Below are 22,980 nucleotides of genomic sequence, written 5' to 3'. Positions count from 1 at the left end.
AGATAGTAGATATGCTGATTTATGTTCTTAAACCAAGAGATTACGGGAGACAAGTCGTGAAGATGGATGTGCACATGAGTTTTCAGTTTATTATAATCGTAGCTTGGCTTTTTTTAGTCCATATTTACTTGTTCATTCACAGTCCTTAGTGCCAGACCTTGATCTCACCGGCCCAGTCGCAGGTGGCCACAGTAGCAGGCAGGACGGGATGCTGGGAAACACACAGGCAGGGCTGGCTGTGGGCTTTGAGAGTGTGCAGCATACGAGCGTTGTGGTAATCGTAGAAGTGAGCGGAGCCGGTGGAGCTCCCTGAGGCCAGGATTGTTCCATCCAGAGAAAACTCACACTGCACCGCGTATCCCTCCACCTAGAACAAGAATATACTCTATGTGTTAATTACGATGCATTAACCTTCCACCAAGAGACATTTCAACATCAGCATAATAACTGGATTGCGATCCGGTTGATTACAGACTTGGGCAGCCTAAATGTTAGAATAGCTTGCATGAATAGTGTGTCCTTTAACATCTCTGGTTGTATTAGAGTTGATAGTTTAATTAGATTCACTGGATTAACAGACATTCTGGTCTGGTTATTTGATCTGTAAACTGTTTCTCAATTGAATTTCCAAGAAATACACTATATAACTTATCAATATACTGTATATTGATAGTGCAATAAAAACAAATGACTTAGGCAATCTCCTTAAGTGCGTTTAAACATCAACAGTATTATAGCACAAGTGGCTCCACGTGCCTGTCGCTTGCAGCTGATGCTGACAACAGTGGAAGAGTAGGATGACACACAATGACACTGACCATGAGATTAAAGGATAGTTTGGGATGTTTTCAAGTCTATATTTATATAATACTGTAGAGTGTACTGTATGTGTAAAATACGGATTTTCACACACTGTAACTTTGGAAGACAGCGACTTGGTTTGTCTAAATGAGAATGCTGAGGTCTCTTATTTTGCCCCTTATCTCTTACATTACCCTAGAAACTCAGGCCTTGTTCAGACCTGGTATTAACATGCATCCTCAGTGATCTGATCACAAGTGGACAGCTCTAAGTACAAGGACGCATTGAGATCCGATCGCTCAGACCACATTCAGAGGTGGTCTGGGTCACATATGGCCACATTGTTTTAGATCCCCGCTCCTCAGGTGAATAGACTGGCAGACGTGAGTGCTTGCCAGCCTCGCGTCATGGAAACAGCTTCTGTGCTCTACTGTATCCTGTCGGTACAACTGTATTTTATCAAAATATATCTTATCTATAGGCTACATAATCTACAGACTATAAGACTGGGAACAGGAAGTGCATTATTATCATACTGTCGGAGATGTGTCTGTGTTTTTGTTCCGGTGCTTTGCATGGAGCTGACATCTGCCCGGTCACTCGCCCACCCTCCTCCCCGGCTCTCTGAAGCTATGTACCGCGCTGTTGCCTGGCAAAGGCGGCGGTGCCGGCGGCACGGAGGTCCCTGGGGACCGCCGGTACAATTACTGTATATTTTAATGTTAATAAAATGTACCCGAATTCACGAATATGCAGGATAGTACTACTGACATTCCTGTAATATTACGTTGCAACGTCTGCTGTATTGGCCATATGTTTACTACGTGTTTATTTGCATATTGAGAGGGAAAGTGAGATTGGATCACAAGTGGTCACTGGAGACGCATGTGGAGACGCATTCTAATGCCAGGTGTGGAAAGATGTACTTAGAGCTGTCCATTCGTGATCCGATCACTCAGGACGCATGTTAATGCCAGGTAATGCCTGAACAGGGCCTCTTAAAGATCAGTATGTACAGGAGAAATGTATACAGCGACCAATAACTCTTTCAATATACATAAGTTAGACTTGAAAAAATCAGAACCTATCCATTATTTGTAGGTATGTTTGATCAATAAAGGCTGCAATCAAGTATTCATAGGCACAGTAAAGGTTGTTATACACTGATTGCTTGCTGACACATTTACTCTGTTAGAAGTGTTTTCTTCAAAGTAGTATGTAATAAAGAAAACATGAAAAAGGTTCAGAGATGAAATGTCTTTTTTCTTTGTTTTTCTGGAATGTTGCACTTGCGGATTTGTTGATTTAAAATGTTTTGTTTTGAGCCTCGGGGCCCGGATTGTGAGATACCAATTTGTTTCCTGTCTATCTCTGGATTTTTCTTGAATCAACAAACCAGAAGCTACAGTAGCAGCTCAACATGCTTCCAGTAATATTTGCCAGCCATATTCTGCTCCGTTTTGCCTCCCTCAGTGGAAAGATTGTATTGTACTTGGTGTGTTTGTTTTGGGGGAGGGTGCTGTGGAGGAAACAGGCTATGGATCTACGGTGCATGTCAACTCTGTGTAGGTTATGATGTTTCATCTGTGTGTGTGTGTGTGTGTATAGGTTTATTCTACTGCCTTTGCACAGCTTTGTGTGCATGTGGGAGGTTGCTGAAGTTGATTGTGTGTGTATGTGTGTGTGTGTGTGTGTACATTCCGTATTGATCAGGCACGCGTTACCCCCAACCCAGCCCACCCCCCACCCCCCACCCCGAGGCCACAGTCGTTACTGACCTTGTGTCCTTCGTATCGCCGCCTCTTGTTCATTCTATAGGGCTGCTGGGAGGAGAACACCGCCATGTAGTCCCCATTAGTCTGGGCAACGAAGGACTCCTCAAGTGGGTGGAGAGCCAGGCTGGGACAAGTGAATCGCTCCTGGTGGCCAAAATGAGTGGAGGGAAAAATACAGAGGGGAAATTAATTCATTATTTGACCTTTTCTTGCTGTTGCTAACCATGAAGTCAGCTGCATGTCAACTAGACCATTATTTTTGAAAAGCCTTATGTTCAGATGTGCAGCGGGTGGAGGAAGTAACAGAAATGCTTTATAATATCATGCAATCAATCTACTATGGTCATTTCTGGGGCCACAGTTTGTGTTGTTGTATTGGATTGTATTATATGGTATTGTACGAAGTAGTATGACAAATTTTACTCTGGAGACTTCCTGTACTGTACAATAAATTCTCAATTCAAGGACACACACAGCACAAAGGTTATTCAGTAGAGATCACACTTCCTTCAGCACTATACAAGTGTCAAAATATACCATTTATATAGGGGCTATTTTGTTCTCATTTACACACAGATTTCTTTACCTGGTAGATCTGGTTGGAAACCTTGGCTGTGGTCTGGTAGTCCCATGCGATGAGGGTGCGGTCGGCAGAGTCTCTGCTCACGCAGTCAGAGCTTGTTATAATGTCTACACCACCTCTCAGAAACAGGATGTCCAGGGTCTGTTGGATCCCTGCTTTGTACACTTTCACCACCTGGAAACACACAAACACACACACACAAACTAGTATCAAGCCCTTTAACATTCATTGTAACAACATGGAGAGATGCTCTTCAATCTGTGATATAGTGAGAAGAAAATCTAAAAGTAGTTATTTATACCATCCTGATCAGATGCCTAAACCATCTCAGCTGGCCCCTTTTGACACGAAGGAGCAGCGGTTCTACTCCGAGCTCCCTCCGGATGTCTGAGCTCCTCACCCTATTTCTTAGTCTGAGCCCAGCCACCCTACGAAGGAAACTCATTTCGGCCACTTGTATCCACAGTCTCATTCTTTCGGTCACTACCCAAAGCTCACGACCATAGGTGAGGGTTGGAACGTTGATGGGCCAGTAAAGACTTCAGACTAGTGGTTTAATGTTATGCCTGTGCGTCTTGGCCCTTTTATCTAGTGAGGTAAATTCACCCCAACGCAAGAAGAACACAGCCCAGGGTTAAAACTGACAGGCAGCCAGGACACTACCTCATTAACAACATATTTGCTGAGGACTGGTCTGCGCTCTCTCTCGGCAACTCACATTGATACCTACTGGCAGAAGCAATCTCTGCTGTATTAAATCTAAAAAACCTGCAGGGAAACGAATCGATTCAGTTAGCTGTGGGGAAAAATTACATGTGAGCATTCAGATTCTACGGAGGTGAATAAGATTATCATATAAAACAGTCCATTAACCTTAATAGCAATGCTAGGTTGCAGCTTCACGGGAACAATTTATGAGTCCCAAAGGAAATTAAACTTTGCTTTGAACAATTAGTGCGATAACATGCAGTGTTGCTTCTGCGCATACGGTAATATTATCTTTTTAGTGACATAAAGCATATGTGCGCGACCAAATGTAGTCTACCTTTTTTGTGCTAGAATGTAACCGAGTGTGCAGAAGGGATCTGTGGAGGAGGAGCACGTGTTCAGAACCTTCCTGTCTTAGATGCACAAGGTCGAAAAACAATCTGTGAACCATAGTCAATAAAAATGATAAATCTACTGTAGGAAGGTTAATAAGTTTGACCTTGCAGCTGCGTGAGTCCCAGGCCTTGACCATTGAACTGTAACCACCGCACAGGAACACCTCTGGGTTGCTGGGATGCGGGACCGCACACATCACTTTGAACTGGTTGTCCAATTTCACTACCTGCTGCCCTACAGACAAGAAGAAATAACAGAGAGAGTGGGAAAATAACAAGATCAATCATCCTTTGTCAGTAGTGAACTCTTGGATTACACACTATGAAACTGAAGTATGATGGAAACAAGATAGCTGTTATATATTATATTTTGTGCTAAAAGCTCAGATTTGTTTGATGAGAACAATTTGCAAGATCTTGCACTCATATACTCAGTTAATTTCAATCCTGATACGACATAAAAGATATTTTCCATGAAACAATACTGTTAATATTTTGACCATTTAAGACTTGAACATGAAGCCTTTTATGTGGAGTTGAAAGCACTGCTTTCATATGTGATGCACCCAGTAAAGAAACAGTGATGCTTCTGGTTCAACATCCTGACTGTGTGTATATGTGAGAGTATGCAGTGCAGCGAACACATGCACCGGAGTATGTTGCCTACTCAGCTCCAAGGTATTCGTTTCCAGCTCAACTCTGACCCCTGGCTGGTTTCTGTCCTCTCCGGGCCCCGACATTTCCCTGCGTTGCCAGGGCTGCCAAAGCAATCACATTATTGCTGTTTAATCTCTGCCTTCTGGAGTATCACTCCTGCTGCTGCTGCACACATCTGTCTAAATGAACCAATATACTCTGCATGAATGAGTTTGTGAGTCTTGTTAAGCTTCTTTGAGGTCTTCAAAATACTGTGATTTAGCAGAAAGAGAGACAAGTTCATACTGTGTGTGTTCTTCTATACATTCAAATAGAATAAAATATTAATACTATTAAAATAATGAATGAAGACAAACATGAAAAGCTCAATGAAAAACATAAATTTCAACAACATTTCCACTAATGCAAATTCTGCTGAAACTTCTCTCTGGTTTATTAATTGAGCGCTCTGTGAGGATCCAATCCTCCTTGCGAAGCGCCCATTAGATTCCTCTGCAGTAAACATTGTGTGTAATTAAATTGTGCCGTCACGTTCGCTTATAAACGGAGTGATTCGAAAACAAGCTCACTAATAAAAGATACAGTAAATCTAGCTATAAGTTGCTGCCAAAGATAGTGTTCCCAACTCAGTGTACCCTCTGAAGTTCATGAAGGAATGATGTTAAAGTAAAAAGGATGAGAAGTTTTCTGTGATCATTCCAGGTCAGAAGCAGGACGTGAGCTTCTTTACAAGCTACGTCCATCAGTTCTTGATCACATGTCTTTCTGTGACTAAAAAAAGCTTCACAAAAACTACGGACAGTTTCTTTTGATAGAATGAAACTATTTTTATCATTGGATGGCCCAGAACAGTTCAACAACTCAACTGTCTGTCTCTAACTTCTTCAAATGATGATGGGCGATGGGACTGACCAAAAATCTGTAAGACTGTACAGCTTTTGTGTGCATGTTGCAGAACGTTGGCAAGAGCGTGTCTGGGATATTTCCAGGCGACAGCACATCATACGTATCTAAAAAGCTACTTGATTTAAACATTGTTCAAGGCAAAAACATAATCTAATCTAACAAAGACATAAAGATACAACGGCGTATTAGGATAATTGTGAGTTAAAAAAATAAAATGACACAGCCAGGGGAGGGAGTTAAATTCTGAGAAAAAAAATTCCAAGATTAAAGTAATAAATTTACGAGAAAAAACATGGATATTCTCTGGGATTGAAGTGGTAAATTTATGAGAAAGAAATCAAATCTCCGAGAAAAAAAACTTGAATATTCTCTGAGATTCTAAAATCATAAATTTGCAAGAAAAAAATTTAGCCGCCGTCTGAATTTCGTTGCACCCAAAGTAGTGTTCTCGTAAATTGGTGACTTTAATCTCAGAGAATTTAATTTTTTTTTGTCGCAAATTTATGACTTTATAATCTCAGAGTTCTTTCTCTGAATGTTACCCCCCCCCCCTTCCCTGGCTCCGTTATCTTTCTTGTCACTTACAATGGCCCAATACGCCGTCGTATAAAGACGTAGAGAAGAGAAACCAGATTATAAAACAGTGTTTTGGCTAGAGGCAGCTTTATCTAAAATCAATTAAAAAATGTCATACTTAAAAACAAAACAAAAACACTGAGGGGCTTAAATACAATTAAGCCTGACAGGGTGAGACCAAAAATTAGTTTCCTGGGAAACGATGAAGAAGACTACATGAGGAGCCAAGCCAGACTATGAGCCAGCAGCTCTGTCAAAGGCTATGCAAAGCAGAACACCTCAGGGTTCAACGGCGTCTCATTAATTCATCCAACAAACAACAAAAACCCAACCAAAACAGTCTTAGCTCACAACAAAAATGCACTTCATTACACACTTGTTCCAGGATGTTCCTACCAAGTCTTTTTTAGAAGGGAGGAATGAGCCACAGCTAATAAACTACAGCAAAAATGGACCTTCTTTCACTTAATGGCGGACTAGCCCGCTCCCAAATTCAATTGCATTGATCCAGAGTTTTAACAGGCAATTTCATCGCGCTCACACTTCCTGCTTAATTGGCTTACCCATAGCGATACAGAGATCTGTCATCGAGATTTTAAACTCATGTTTGGCAAGACGACGAGAAATCAAAACATTCTCCTCATAATAAATAGGGCCTCGTCATGTTTTAATTAAGCGAGATTAACCAGCTTGCTTGAGAGGGGGAGATAAGGGAAGTCTGCAGTGATCTGTCCCTCCACTCACGATAGTTTACTTTGTAGTCCTGAAAGAACTGTGATCACGCTGCAGAGCTGACGCGCAGTGGGTGATTCAGCGCAGAGGACATTAGGGATGATTGGGACGAGCCCCTTAGAGCAGAGGGAAGCTGGGTTGAAATAGATATTCTGCCTCATTACCGGATCCATCAAAGCAGGGTGCTGTCACCGCAACATACGCCAAGGTTAGAAACACATTACTTGGTTTTGACAAGCCATGTCCAAATAATATTGTGAAAACAGGCTTAATATCTGCAACTAGTTTGAAACACTGACTAATCTCCAGCTACATTTAGGAGGTGTTTACACGTCGTAGTAGCACATTTACCTTGATAATTTTAAGGCATGAATCCGTTTCAATGATCATGTGTTCAATTAGCACCCTCACATTGATAACCGAGCACAAAAAGGAGAGTGCAACGTCTGCATACTTGGATTTTTGTGAAAGCGCAAGTGGGAAGCAGTTATCACTTGTTTTCCATCAAGGGTTGCTGATGATAGAAGTGTTGCAGATTATATTCAATACTGTAGACGGTATTAGACAGACTAAGGTTATAAGGCATAATTACTGGAGGGATAAGGGAGATGGGACCCTCGAAAAGTAGCTCCAAAACACCAAATGCACAGAGTTCAGGAAACACATCCCGCTGCATGTTGGATGCTTTTGAATCATATCATCACAGTAGCATATACAGTATATATTAAAAATATACCAGCGGCTTTACTACTATTACTACTATTACATGTGCACTAATGTGAGTTCAAAATGTGACAATCACCACAGAATAAAAAATAAAGTAAAACCTGTGTCAACCTAGCAGGTTACCACTGTAACATGAAGCTTTCAAAGTAGGTCAAAATTAACATACGGTATGCTTGCCGGTGGCATTTAGAAAAAATGCATCTGTGTGCTGATACATGCATTGTCTCCTGAGGTGTAGTGCTTAAAGGGCCGGTCCATTATTTATTTTTTTATTTTTTTTGAAGTTTTTATACAATTCTGTAGCTTCCCAGTGGTGTTTTGTCAATGCAGTCTGGTGGCTTTAAAGGGAGTGATACAACGGCTTCAGCTCCCCATTGGAGGTGGCAAAAATACTTTTTCAAAAAACAGACATGTTGCCAATATTATTTGAAGCTTTATAGGAAATGTATATCAATTAAAACTCTTTGATCAGTCCTAAAGTGACACCAAGGGGCGTGACAAAGTGTCAGTATGTGACAAGCTGGGATGAGAACGTGCTGAAATGCCATAACCTAGGTTATGATTATATTTATCTTATTTATTATTTAACCTGTATTTAACCAGGCAAGGTATTAAGAACAAATTCTTATTTATGATGGCGGCCTGGTATATAAAGTGGAAGGTGTAGATTTCGGAGACAAATATCCCAAAAGGCTGGTGTTTTTCTGTTAAATATATAAAATGTTATACAGAAAATAGTGAAGACCCACTATTAAGAACATTACAAATATTTTTTTACAATCATAAGTATATCTTTGTTTAGTTCCTACAAGTTAAAAGGACTTTATATTGGAGCAATAACTTTTAAACATGTAAGAACAATGATACGTAAAATAATGTGTTTTTTTAAACAAATGATTAACCTGAAGTAACTGCAGCAAAATCCTCCCACGTTGAAATATTGAGCTAGAAGCCGAGGGTCTAAATGATAAAAATCTAGTACAAATGTTGATGCTTTTTTTTTTGTGCAACAGGATGTGAATTTGTTTTGAAAAGGAATGAGCACTTTGTCACATGGATTGCATGGTTGGCTCAGAAATATACTGGTATGATGTGTTTTTAAACAAACTGTTTTCTGTACGATGACCCCCCAGTATGACTTTAAAATAATACATTGCAATATTGTGAAACTTAATCTTACAGCTTAACTATTGTTGAAGCCTTTAGCTACATTCAACGAAATATGATTCTGCAACTCCAAGGTGGGAGGTGGAAGGGCAACACACAAACTCGCTCTAGTACTAGCACTATCTATTTGTATTATTGTTTTTTTGGAAAAGACTATCTCCTTTCTGCCAGTGCCTGAAGGGATCTGGACAGAAAACTCAAGTTCTGCATACGCATGCATGAACTGACACTACAACCTGTGGCAGCCTGTGGGTATATGGGCATATTTTTCTCTGCCAATCAGCTTTTCCAAGGACAGCAGTGAAAGCGCTGGACAACAGCTGCCACTTCACACTAATGCCCTGCAGATGAAATTCATTTATTCCACTCCCCAACTCCTGCTCTCTCTGTTTCTTTCTTTGAATTTATTCGGCCCCTTTTGATTTCTTTCTCTGGCATTCTTCCTCTGCATTTCTCTTTCTTCATTATGCCTTTTTAACCTGCTCTCCCTCTTTATATCCTCCTCTCCCTCTACTTTTGCTATTCAGCTGTGACAGCCTGCCTGTGGCCCACTGGGAGTGCATATAAGATTCTACAAATTAAATTGGACACAGGAACAACTGCAAAGTCGGGCCAAGGAAAATTGGCCCACACACCATTCTGAATGCACAGGCTCCTTTATAATTCCATTTCTCTTTAAACATACCAATTGGTGCAGCACTTGGTTAAGCATGGCACCCGATTCGACTGTTATCAGGCCATTAAACAGGTGTTATCAGTCGCTATAAGCACCAGCACCAAGTGAAAGTGAAACTTAAAAGCAACACGTTATGTTATAAGACTGAATGAAATGTCACATTTTGAACACAAACAAAAAGGCCTCTTTAGGTTTAGGCAACGAAACTACAACTTCTTTAAGTTTAGGCAACAAAACTACAACTTCTTTAGGTTTAGGCAACAAAGCTACAACTTCTTTAGGATTAGGCAACAAAACTGCAACTTCTTTAGGTTTAGGCAACAAACTACAACTTCTTTAGGTTTAGGCAACAAAACTACAACTGTTTTAGGTTTAGGCAACAAAGCTACAACTTCTTTAGGATTAGGCAACAAAACTGCAACTTCTTTAGGTTTAGGCAACAAACTACAACTTTTTTTAGGTTTAGGCAACAAAGCTACAACTTCTTTAGGATTAGGCAACAAAACTGCAACTTCTATAGGTTTAGGCAACAAAAAACATTTGGTTAAGTTTAGGGAAAAACATTGTGTCTTCGGTTAAAATATTTACAAACACAAAGACGATGTCTATACTAAAACACCTGACTACTGCTCCAGTCATAATTACTACGGTCGCTAGAGGTCGCTGTCATGTTCTTTTATACCTTCTTTCCGATAATCTACCATGCGAATAGATGATAAAACCAACTAGTGGGTGCAGTAGGCCCCTATTGACCCACATCTATGGGGCTTATATCGACTGATAATGCCTATTTAATAGCCTGACAAAAGTCTAATCGGCTGAGTATACTGTGGTAAAATACAGGGTCGGGTGTCCTATAAGACTCTCACTGATCGTTAAAGGGCCTGCAGACATCTCTAAAGAGAGCTCAATTGAACAGAATAGGCCCAGCTGCCTCCCTTGTTAGTGTTGAGAGGCTTTGCATTACTGTGAAGAGCGTAAAGATCACATTCATCCTGATTACAGTCTGATGTAGCAAACACTCAGCTCCCTCAGTGTCCCATCACTCTTGGTAGATCTAGTGTTAACACATATGCTGCATGAATGTTGGAAGCTTCATTAAGTTTTCAAATATCACTGTCATAATGATGCCAGCACCTTGGTGTAGCCCCGTTGTGAATGTGTCATATGTGTAATCCTCTGGAAAGATGGGAGCTTATCATGTTGTGATGAGACCCGCAGTTCTGTCAGTCTGTATTTAAATTATTATGAGGCAAATTATGCAGCTATGGCCTCCATTCTCTTTTCACAGCTTGAATGTGATTGGTTTTAACGTGTCAGTGCTGAGGTTTTCGCTATAACACAATCAATTGCACTACAATTGTGCAGAAACCGGGCAGGAATTCCCAACTCCCATATTAATATGCAACTAAATTAAATTTCTTCTTCATCTCGTGCTGCCATAGGAATGCTTATTGCTGCCAGCACACATCTGCTGCAGACCCTCATCCTCAGAAACAATACGGTTTATTCAATTTTTATACAAATAAATAATAATAGTAGTAAGAAAATGAATAAGAATAATAAAATATCATAACACACATGGAGAGAGATTGGTGCAGGATTGAGTGTGTGAGGGGCTCTTTGGATGTCTGACTTCAAAGCTGTTAGTTTGACCCCACTAGGACATCCTGCAGGGCTGAGCAAGGCACAGGTGGCTCCTAAAGTATAAGATCAAAATATTGTTCTATTTATGATTGTTTATGGTTTGTGACGTTCCGGTGTAAGGTCATGGTGGCTGCTCCTGTGGTGATGTATCCATTATTGATCCCCTTCCTGGAGCTGCCTGTGTGTTTAATGGGCTGGCCAAGCTATTATCCGTAGGCTTTATTGGCAGTATTGACAGACATGCTGAGAGGGGAAGTGCAAACGGCAGCAAGTCATGACAGAAATGGGTTGACCCTAGAGATGTAGATTGCCACAGGGGCTTCAAAACAATGTCTATTGTATGTTGGCTCATTCTCTTAAGCCTTTTTTAAGGTCTTTTCCTACATATATGAACACATATGTTGATGAATGGACAGAGGGGACAAATATCAGGAATTTGATATCATTCTCAGGGACCCTTCAATCCAAGTTTTTCTTACCAACATTTTTAATTTCAGCCGTGTAGAAATTCATGAATTGTATCAGATGAAGGAAATGAGTGAAGAGCTGAACAAGCAGCCTCCTTGTGGTAGATTTGTATCTGTATGATTGGGTCTCATCTTTTTCTTTTTTTCATCCATACTTGTTAAATGTATGTTTGGCCAGAAAGCAAAGCATTTCCAAAGCAAATCAAATCATTGATCAGTTGTAAATGTCACCTTGGATGGTTTTGTATGATCACACAAAAGAGCCAGAAAACACAATGAGCCAGAGGATTTAGTTCAGAGGTACACAAAGAAATGTCCGAAATATTCAGAAAGTAATAATGTTTGCTTTTATTGTAAGCATGTACTGTATATGTATGTCTTTGTGTAACATGTGTGTGAGATACAGAGAGAGATAAAGAAAGAGAGTGGTGGTGTCCCATTTTAGGGACAATCTCCACTGAAGCGGACATGTAGCCTCCATATAACTTAATTTAGAGGATCGACCTCCTCCCTAAATGAGACTATGGCGTCATTGCAGTTTTTCAGGTCTTTATAGCGAGCAATGGAGGTCACTGCAAATAATGAAAATAATTACAAATGTACATATTTTCTGTTTTAAAGGGCCAGTGTGTAGCGTTTCGGGGGGTCTATTGGCACAAATGGAATATAATATTCAGAACTATGTTTTCATTATTGTATAATCACCTGAAACTAAGAATTGTTGTGTTTTCGTTAGCTTACGTTACCTGAAGGCCACCGTAGTTCTCTGACACGTTTGTGAAACTGCGGTAGCGTGAGCAGTAGAGTGCAACACCGCGGTACTGACATCTGACATCCGTTGCTCCTAAAGTAGTGTTATTATGGTAAGAATGGCCTCTGAGCGAGGCGAACAGCGTTACAACAGTTTTGCAGTCGGCAGCTCACGTTACGGCAGTCTTGGAAAGGGAGGAGTGAGCGGAGGGGTACTCAGTTGGTTGCAATCTGCAACCACACCACTAGATTTTGCCAAATCCTACCCACTGTCCCTTTAATGCATCTACATATTTTCTGTCTGTATGCATATTTATATACATTATGATAAAATTATAAATAAATAATAATACTGTGTTATTCACTTCATGTATATTGTTAATGTTGAATAATTTACATAGCACATTATGATAGAGTTATGGAAGGAATATTTATGATTTTTTGCAAACTCTGCGGTAAACTCGGATTTAAAATTGGCTGGACCCCAGTGGATTTTGGGAAACTAACTTCCTAACTAAACAAAAATACCTGTTGTTTCATTTACATTTTGGGAAAAGAAGGTAGCATTTCTTGAAGCACTTGAAGGAATATTTGTAATTGGACTGCTGACAGATTATGATATATATATATATATGATATAAATGTGGATTTCGAAGGTTGTCCCTGAAATGTGTCACGACTACAGAGAGAGAGAAGCAGCTTTGCATTTTATACAATAAGTTTATAACAGGTTTTGGGGCCCAAGGCAATTCAAAGTCACTCCTCACATAAATTACTATACTAACTTTAAATTTGAATTAGAATGCACTAAATTTGCAAGAAGTAAAATCGCCAAGAAGTTTTGTTTTCCCCACAACACCACAACAGAATTTTTTTTATTAAAAAGCAGCTAAAACTGAATTTTAATTAAGCGTTGTATTAAACGTTATACAGTTTGACTGTATCTTCCTCAGAATTTTAGGAAAATATAAAACAACACCACAGTCATTCTAGCTTAGTGTACCTGGCCTGTAGACACAAAATTGTATCCAGTGTTCAGTTCAGTTGTAGGCCGACTACACGGTGGTTTGTTATGTGACATTATGTTAATGAGACCTACAGAAAGAAGTGTTGCTTCTCACCTGTCTCTACGTCTGTGATCACAGCCTTGTTGTCAAAGGAGCCAGTGAGAAGTCGTCGCCCGCAGGGGGTCCAACAGGCATCACGCACAGCTCCCGAATGGCAGGTGTAAACCCTCAGGCATCGCCCGCTCTCTGCTCCATCCCACACCTGCCAGACATGAGCACATCACATCGAGTCACAAACACACCTAGACTGCAGCAACAAAGGCATAGTTACTGACTGTGCACAAGCTCAAACTGCTCTGGAAGAAAGATTTTGTAGCTCTGCTGCATGAAATACACAGAATGTGCAATAGAACAACTTTAATTGACAGAAAGTAATTAATGAGATCAAAGCAACTGTCAAATCCAAAACACAAGATTATATCAATAATTTGTGCTCAGTATTTGTAAGGCATGTCACAATAAATACTATATTGACTTATTGTATGATATATGGATATGACCACAATCATTTTTGCTGACCTCAATATTGCCCGTTGTGTTTGCCTGCATGTTTGTAAGAATATCACCAACATTTTAGCCAACATTATGCCAAAACAGCAGGACATTGCACATTTTTGTTAACAGAGGCTGATAGTACCCATTTTATTTATTGTTTTAGTTGCGTGGTTTTATTTTATTTATGTTTATTTAGGATATTTTAATATATTTTTTTCACATACCAATTCTAAAGTCTGAATATCTTTAAGAATTAATGGTGCCTTCAAATGAAACTCGTGAGCTCGTGTTTACAACATGGGAAGTCGTGTACACAATATGCTTGGCGTTTAAGTGGTAGAGTCGTGAGAACATCGCATTCATATGGACTCTTCTCGTGAACACGGTAAACACGACCCCATTTGAAGTCACCATAAGTGCATTGCTCTTCTAAAGGGTGTATTGCATTATTATGCTATTATATTATCAGTGGCATAAATGGTTTTAAAATGACAATAACAGCATTTATCGCAATTATTTCTGGGATCATATATCGTCTGACAAAATGAGTTATCGTGACAGGCCTAGTCCTGCTCTTGTATGCTCTATGAAAGAAAGAAAAATGTACTGTAGGTGTGCTAGCAGGCAAACAGTTGACGCTGCCATGCATCCTTTATAGCAGATGAAATAACATGCGGTATGACAAAGACATCAAGGGGCACTGACACACTGTGCTTTCCATCAAACAAACAAGAGGAAAGGACCTGCATGGATGACGTTTCAAAGCAGTATACTGACTGATATACACTGAATAGTCCAGGCCTGGTTTGGTGGCCACTGCTCTCTCGAACAAAAAGAAGAAAACAAGGTGAAATTTCTCTGCCAAGCCTTTGCAGATGATGCTTTCGATGTGTCCTTCGGCACTAAGAATTGGTGAATGTCTTTTTTTCAAAGCAGAGAAAGATATGATCTAAGACTTCCTCCCCTAAATTCTTTTGTAATGATAAATAATTAAATTACTCGTGCCACAAAAATGCCGCTGGATAAATTGGCATGATACGTATACAAATCAGGCTTATTTGCTGGATTTAAAAGAAAAGACAACCTTTATAATTCATTAATCAAACTAATTACCTTTGAGTGTGCCAGTAAATCAATTCCCTGTGTGGTGTAATGGCTTTAATGGTTTTGTATTGTTAGAGGTTTCTCTGATTATAAAGAGAGCAGAGGAGAAAAAGCACCCACTGCCATGACTAAAGTAACACCACGCTGGTTTGAAATGTTATATCATGGTGCAAATAAAGTGTGAAAAGAGCCCTATTAAAGCAGACAGTGATTTATGAATGAGGTGTTGCCAGATTTTTCTATTTCGGCTTTTTTTTCTTAAGTCATTGTTGTGTTTTTTTGCACTGTGCTTCAAAAATTTCACATGGCAAACAGGCTGGTCAATATAGTGATGTGTATTTCATCAGATATACTGATGAAAAAGAGTAGGGGTTTTCTGTCAGACATGTCAAAAGACAAAAGCTCCTCCCTGAAGCCCAGTCTGAAATCCAGTCGGTGGTCTGGTTCGGGCGCCTACTGAGGTATATTACACTAATGATGAAGTATTTTTTGCTTCCCCGGCATTGCCAGGGCCACAGAGGATCTTTGAAGATCTGTGGGGCACTGCAGCTCCCTCTCTGCCTCTCCCTGTGTTTCATTATTAAAGCTGAGTTCTCCATACAGCATAAGAAAGTGAAGAAACACATTGAGAAGTTCTGCACCACGGCTCCCACAGGAGACAGACGGGGTGGAAGAGAGATGGAGGGGGGCTGACATGCTGACATATCAATCCAGCCGGCAGTAGTTTAACAAATAGAATGCCAGAGATGCCTTCAGGGTGAGAAGAAAGTGACAAAGAGAGAGACATAGAGACCGAGATAGTCCCACTTTAAATTGCAAAAAAAGCTAAATATTGGAGTGAAGCATCTATTACGAATATTTCCGTTTATTGTGCAACAGGATATGCCACTTCTCTGTATGATCTTAGGGAGACACTGCCATCTCAAGGTAACATGAAAATCTGTTAATGAACAACTCATGATAGCATCTATAGTCACAAAAGCTTCAGAAATGTTCTACTAAGCAGACTGCTAACAAGTCTGACAAAGTGCAATGTTGCTTAATCCTCATCTTACCAGCATATTTAGCAAACAAGGACTACCTACTGGTTTCCCAGGGGACCCCAAGAATAAACCATCATAGCAAAACTCACAATGTTTTAAGAAGTAATAAGTTATGTAACTAATGTTATTGCAAAAACAATATATATTCATTTGCATGTTGTGCAAAACAGAAATAGACAGAGCACATGAGGAAATCTGTGTCTACTGCATCTGTGTCTGTCTCCTTCAAAATGACTGACAGAGTGCCCCTACCCCCCTGATGATAGTGTCTGATACTTTAAATCAGGACAAATGACAAAAATGTTATCCATCTGTTCTATTTAATCTATATTAAAACTGCATAAGCTGCAAATGGATGCTTTTGACTGAGGTCCCAAAACATTGGCATTAAAAGCACTAATTAAAACAGGAACAGAAAACATTGATATGAAGTCAGAGTGCTCCAGGGATGACATATTTTTATAGGCCAACCAGGAAGTTAGCATCGCCCTGGTTCCCTCGACAAAACGCCAATGGGATTTTTCCATTGGGTTTTGGATTATTGCAAAAAATACGCTCTGTTTTAAACCCACGTTTATGATACTTAAACGTTTAGTTCAGCAAGATAATCTTCACAATTGAACACCACTTTTATGATTTTTGAAGTGTGAAAGCAATCGGCAGAAGTGAAAAGCTAACGTTAGGCTATAGACGAATTACATTACGGTTGCGTGAGCACGAGTATACACAACGAGACGTTTAGTAGTCTCATTCAGCTACTTGTTAGCAACCACCTTTTTTAAGACAAATAAAGGATTCAAAATTCACGAGTGGGATATTTACTGATGTGTTTAATGTCGTAGAGCAAAACGTGAAAATATCTTAAGCTTGTGTTAACCACAGACCTTTTTTCAGGCATCTACCTAAAAACCCACTGACTTCCAGACGAGGGAACCAGAAGTGCTAAAATGCTAACTCATTCCCGGGTTTTAGGACTCTATTTGGAACAAACTGATTGACAAAGTCTGATATAATAAAGCACCTGTGAGATATGACAACATGTATACCTCTGGGGTCTGCAGGGACCTCAGTTTGTAGGATGAGGGTTAAGCTCTGTCTCCAATGAATGGCAGCGCTAATGATATTCACCATAACAGCACCATTCAATGCACACACAATTGCAACAATCCTGTACAATGGGAGACCTGGGCATGGGTGAAAATGAGCGCTTGTTTATTTGCATTTCCTTTAATTTCACCAGCCACTTAACAGACACCCAGAGCGGATCCTCGCAGTTGACTCATTGGGGTAATCTGCTTCCTAAATGACTCTCGGTAATTAAAACTAAATTGGAATTCGTGTTATCAACTTAAAACCGCAGCGTTACACCTGCCGTAGCCATGGTGACAACGGCTGCAAACAGGCTGGAATAATGATAGTCTGACTCTGCCTCTGAGGAGCTGACAGACAGGATGGAGGAAGAGAAGGCGGAAGCCTGAAGGGTGAAGAAACACAAAGATGGAAAGCGTTACGACGTCATAGAGTGAGTCCCCCTCTCTGTCTTCAGCCAAAGAGAATAGAGAAGCAGCTGTAGTCAAAGTGCAAGAGTGCTGAAAGACATAATCGATATAGCTGTGCAGGATGTCAATAAGTAAACAATGTATGACAAGCTGCCACAATACAAGAAAATGAACAATACTACATAAACAGAGTACCGTTTTCATACATGTTCCTGTCATTTTCTATACCAGGAAACCCTGAAGTGTATTATTGTACTCAAACTATAGCACTTACCAAACAAAAGAGTAAGACTGTGGGGTATGAAATGCAACATGGGCATAATGGGCTTTTTTCAAAATTATTTTCTGCCTTTCAGTAAACCAAACGATTAATCAATAAATAGAGAAAATCTAGAATAATTGAAAATAACAATAATTGTTAGTTGCAGCCCTGCATTTTTACAAAGTTTGTGGTTAGGTTAGTTTAATCCAATGCTAGGTTTTAATAATGAGAGATAACTGGTAAGTGTGACACTTAAGTATTGTTGCTATGGTTACCTGAAGTTTATTATATTGCAGTGTCATATTATTTAATGAACACCTGCCAGCCAAACAGGATTTTATGTGGCGATAAAAACATCTACAATTATTACAAGGCTGCAGAATAACTGTCTTTATTAAAATAACTATTAAAAGAAGAGCACCTCCTATTCTCTGCCACTCACTCATTAAACACAGTGAGAGGAAGAGGAGAGCTTTTCTATGGAAAAATCTGCTTACTTAAACATATTTATTTAAATTAACCACTAATATTATGGTTTTAAAACATTTATATGTTTAATCTCCTTAAGTCACTGAATTCCTGTATGTTTTTACATCCCGATCATGAGAATAAAATCTTCATATCACCTCATAATCCTGCAATTCTGGTCTAAATCATGTCTGATTGCGGTCGAACCATGCATTGCCAATAGTTGGACTAACTTAAATTACTCTGTGGACTGAGGATCTCCGATGTCAGTACAAACATTTGGAGAAAAAGAAAGGACCCGTTGAAAATCCTTCACTCAAATTGAGCAAAATTGCCCACAAGACATGTGCTCAGACAAGTAAGAATATTTCACATGCTCCTTTATGTAAAAAAAAAACAGCTGGTTAGGCAGTCTGAGATACAGAAGAAGAGAAATCCTTGCATACAAACAACCAAGTCTTCTCCTCCCCTCCTCTCCTCGTCTCCACCATCTGCTCCAAACCGCCCATTCCAGGTGCCAGAAGAGGTGGCAGCCATACCGCCGCACTTGTATAGTTATGCAAACGATCTCATGCATATTCAAATCATTAATTATTCAGAGTCCTCTTAGGGTATCGGTGGGGCACGAGGTTTCGTACTGGGTCTAAAAATATTTTGTCGCTGGCAGACACCTCCATGACTTGACCTTTGCAGTAGGGAAATGAAGGATTGTTTTCCTGGTTTGAAATGCCGAAACGGAGGGGGAAGGGAGAATCAGAAAGAGAGTGAGAAAGAGAGAGAGAGAGAAAGATAGGAAGCCCCATGGGCTCTGACATACATTCAACTGACAGTGACAGATATGATTCTACAGAAAGTGGTTTGTGGTACATTTATAAATCGAGGCAGCAGGGCAGATATTATCTCACTGCCTGTGACTCTGTGCCAATTACACTGACTGTCAGGTAAGTGATTATCCCCTTAGACCTCCCGGATGCACTTGGCACCTGCCTGAAACTATAATGATAAATGTTTTTTTGTGTTATAAAAAACATTGTTCCATATCACCAGGAATATGGAGCAGTCAACTTGAGAAAGAATGACAAATTTTATCACATGGAAAAAACTAGGGGCTGCAACTAAGGATTATTTTCATTGCCGATTATTTTCTCGAATAATCCATTAGTTGTTTGGTCTATAAAATGTCAGAAAAATGGTGAAAAATGACGATCAGTGTTTCCCAAAGACCAAGATGACGTCCTCAAATGTCTTGTTTTGTCCACAACTCAAAGATATTCAGTTTACTGTCATAGAGGAGTAAAGAAACCAGAAAATATTCGCATTTAAGAAGCTGAAATCAGAGGATTTTTACTTTTTTTTTTCTTAAAAAATGATTCAAACCGATTCATCGATTATCAAAAAAGTTGGAGGTTCATTTAATTGTTGACAATTAATCAATTAATCTTTGCAGCACTAGAAAAAACAGAATGATATCTAAATCTTGAATAACATTTCACTTTGAGCAAAATAAGAATTGAGAAAGCCTACATTATTGCACTACAGAAGCAATGTATACTCTCTCTATTAATCTCAGAGCTTCCAAGGCTAAGTATCAATGCGCATCATTTCTGAAGTCAGTGAGAGTTTTATTGTAGCTCATTACCTTGAACGTCTTGTCCATGGAGGCAGACAGCAGCAGATGACTGAGTTGAGGCACAGGACACCATTGCACTGTGTTGACTGGACCCTGGTGGCCTTCCAGGCTCATCAGAAGCCTCCTCGGTACCCCTGCAGCGCCAGGCTTCTGGGCAAGATACGGCATTACTCTCGCGGACACATCTGAAAGAATTTGACTTTCCCTGGTCTGATTCCCTGGGACTTGCTCTGCTGGGTTCTTTGGGTCCACTGGCTCTACTGAGGTGGCAAGTCTTTGTCTCTTGGGGATGTAGGGTCTGACACCAGATGGAACAGTGTGATGTCTTTTTGCTGGGTTCAACCCAGCGCCAAAACCTTGTGGCAAGTGAGGAAGAGTCAGCAGAGGTGAGCTCTTCCCCTGAGTTGCAGATAAACTCAGAGGAGCTGTATCTCTAAAATGTTTTTCTTGTGCTGTCCCATCACTGTGATATTTTCTTTCAAAACGGCTCTGAGGCTGTGAATGTGGGTGTAGTGAAGAACTGCTTCTTTCTGAGACGTCTCCATGATATTCCAACACTGACCTGTCAGGGTCAGGTGTGAAGCTGTGAGGGCGGCTCCGTGTTACCTCAGAGGATTTACACATCCTGACATCTCGGTCAGTTTGAACAGAAGCTGACGCTCCCTCCTCCGTCTGAGCAAGGTAATCATCCTCTGGTTCGGAATCCTCGTAGGCCACTAATGAAGACATCTTGACATTATGACACCCTATAGAAAAAATAAAGGGACAACAGGTGAGATATGAATCCATTAGATGCCCAAGGGTGACATCTAGTGGTTGCTTGTATTTCTGCACCTAAAAGTATACAGACTTGAACAGCAGCCCCCTACATTACAGTTGTTTCTCATTTGCTAGGTGGTTACGCCCAAGAAAAATTTGCCAAAATGCTCTGCCAATGGTAAACAGTGTATTAAATGAATAAAGTGTAAAATAGCCAATATGTCTTGTTTGTTCCTTGTTACTGATAGAGAGTTCAATCATCCAATCCACCAAAGAACTCACAACAAGAGTCAATACCAACAGGAGATTACACTGTTTACCATTGGCAGAGCATTTTGGCAAATTTTACTTCGGTGCTACCCACATAATCAGCTGTGCTGCTCATTCCACAAATGCATGATCCTTACAAGTTGGACATCATTGTGAAGGTAAATAAACAGGCTTTCCAACGATGTAAAATACAATGCCAATTAGCATTGTAACAACAGAGAAATAATCCACCAAACACAAATTTCAGAAAAAAAAATGTCCCAGTTTATTTCACCCCAATAGTGACTTTAAATTCCCAACAAAACATTTGTATATTTGTGGTTAAACTTCCAAGTTGAGCTGTTTTACAGTTTTTTTCTCAATCTTTTTGGCTCTTAACTTTCTCTAAAAGTGGTATTGTCACAACTGTTTGATGGGACATCACAATATTTTGCAAGTCTGCAAAAGGTAGTAACTCACCCAAAACACTTCATTCATGCTTCAAAACCTAGTTATTGTTAGATAGATAGATAGATAGATAGTAACTTTATTGATCCCGAAGGAAATTCAAGTTTCCAGCATCACAGTTCCATAGTGCAAAACATGTTAGTAAAAAGGCAGTAAAAAAGTTAGTAGTGCAAAGTACAAAGTACAAAACAAATATACCAGATATAAAAATACAAAGAGATGAAGAAAACTGTTAAAACTGAATATAGTGCAGAGTAACAGCTGTGATATAAAGTGAATATAGTGCAGAAGAGACTGTTAAAAATGAGTATAGTGCAGAAGATACTGTTAAAAGTGAGTATAGTGCAGAAGAGACTGTTAAAAATGAGTATAGTGCAGAAGATACTGTTAAAAATGAATATAGTGCAGAAGAGACTGTTAACAGTGAGTATAGTGCAGAAGAGACTGTTAAAAGTGAATATAGTGCAGAAGAAACTACAACAAGGACTACCTACTGGTCACCCTGGGGACCCCAAGAATAAACCATCATAGCAAAACTCACAATATTTTGAGAAGTAATAAGTTATGTAACTAATGTTATTGCAAAAACAATATATATATTCATTTGCATGTTGTGCAAAACAGAAATAGACAGAGCACATGAGGAAATCTGTGTCTGCTGCATCTGTGTCTGTGTGCTGAAGAGACTGTTAAAAGTGAGTATAGTCCAGAAGATACTTTTAAAAGTGAGTATAGTGCAGGGTAACTCCAGTAGCTTAGTCTATGAAAGTGCACTGTGTGCATTATTGTCTGTCCTGCAGACGATCCTCATTGTGTCTATATAAACTGTGAAAGATCCCAGTTTATATAGCAGCAGCCAGTCACTTCCATGTAGCAGCCAAGCAGGCATTTTTATTTTGAAAGGGAAAGACAGGAAGATCATTTTAGGGAGATGAAGAATTTAAATTGAACAGTTTGCTAACGTTAGTTAACCGTTAACCTAGTTACCGTTACTAGGGTAAATTGTCCTGTTAACGTCTCTCAGTCAACACGAAGCCAAAACAGAAAGAGAGTAACGTTAACACCTAGCTAAGTCAACTTACTACCTTCAGACAGAGCACATTATCGTTATATTGTATATTGTTTAAGTTAACTCACAGACAAGACGCTGCATTTCTGATTCAAAGTATAATATCGATAATAAAGCGTAAAGCTACCTGGTGAATCTGCCTTTGACTATCTGTCGCACCTGTAACCTGGACAACAATCAGTCCAAAAGAATCCCGCAAAACCATCACACGTTATGCCGAGTTTCACAATAAAAGTAATGTTTCGATTTGTCCACTCATATCACGCTATGCTTACGTGTAAAAGCTTTTATTTTGAAAAAG

At 39.7% G+C, this 22,980-nt stretch overlaps 1 protein-coding gene across 2 annotated transcripts; it reads right to left on the bottom strand.

The window, feature by feature from the left end:
• Window positions 1-57: 57 nt before the first annotated feature.
• On the bottom strand, window positions 58-22,927 carry wdr25 (WD repeat domain 25). Of its 2 annotated transcripts, none has more exons than XM_037746439.1 (7): window positions 22,807-22,927; window positions 20,144-20,880; window positions 13,688-13,835; window positions 4,367-4,497; window positions 3,163-3,333; window positions 2,580-2,720; window positions 58-367 (listed from the first exon to the last, which is right to left on the bottom strand). In XM_037746439.1, exons 2-7 carry the CDS (start codon window positions 20,861-20,863, stop codon window positions 146-148), a joined length of 1,533 nt encoding a protein of 510 aa, XP_037602367.1. In that variant the 5' UTR covers window positions 20,864-20,880; window positions 22,807-22,927; the 3' UTR covers window positions 58-145. The 2 variants fall into 2 exon arrangements, with proteins under 2 accessions (XP_037602367.1, XP_037602366.1); XM_037746438.1 differs by having other exon boundaries at window positions 22,748-22,821.
• Window positions 22,928-22,980: the final 53 nt, after the last annotated feature.

The sequence above is a fragment of the Sebastes umbrosus genome, chromosome 16, assembly GCF_015220745.1.
Source record: "Sebastes umbrosus isolate fSebUmb1 chromosome 16, fSebUmb1.pri, whole genome shotgun sequence".
NCBI classification, from domain to species: domain Eukaryota; kingdom Metazoa; phylum Chordata; class Actinopteri; order Perciformes; family Sebastidae; genus Sebastes; species Sebastes umbrosus.
This window is presented reverse-complemented; position numbering and strand designations above follow the sequence as displayed.

Coding starts and splice junctions, on each gene's coding strand:
- wdr25 (XM_037746438.1), bottom strand. Junction 2,721..3,162: donor TTTCCAACCAGATCTACCAG/GTAAAGAAATCT, acceptor TTTGGCCACCAG/GAGCGATTCACTTGTCCCAG. Junction 368..2,579: donor GGCGATACGAAGGACACAAG/GTCAGTAACGAC, acceptor TTCTTGTTCTAG/GTGGAGGGATACGCGGTGCA.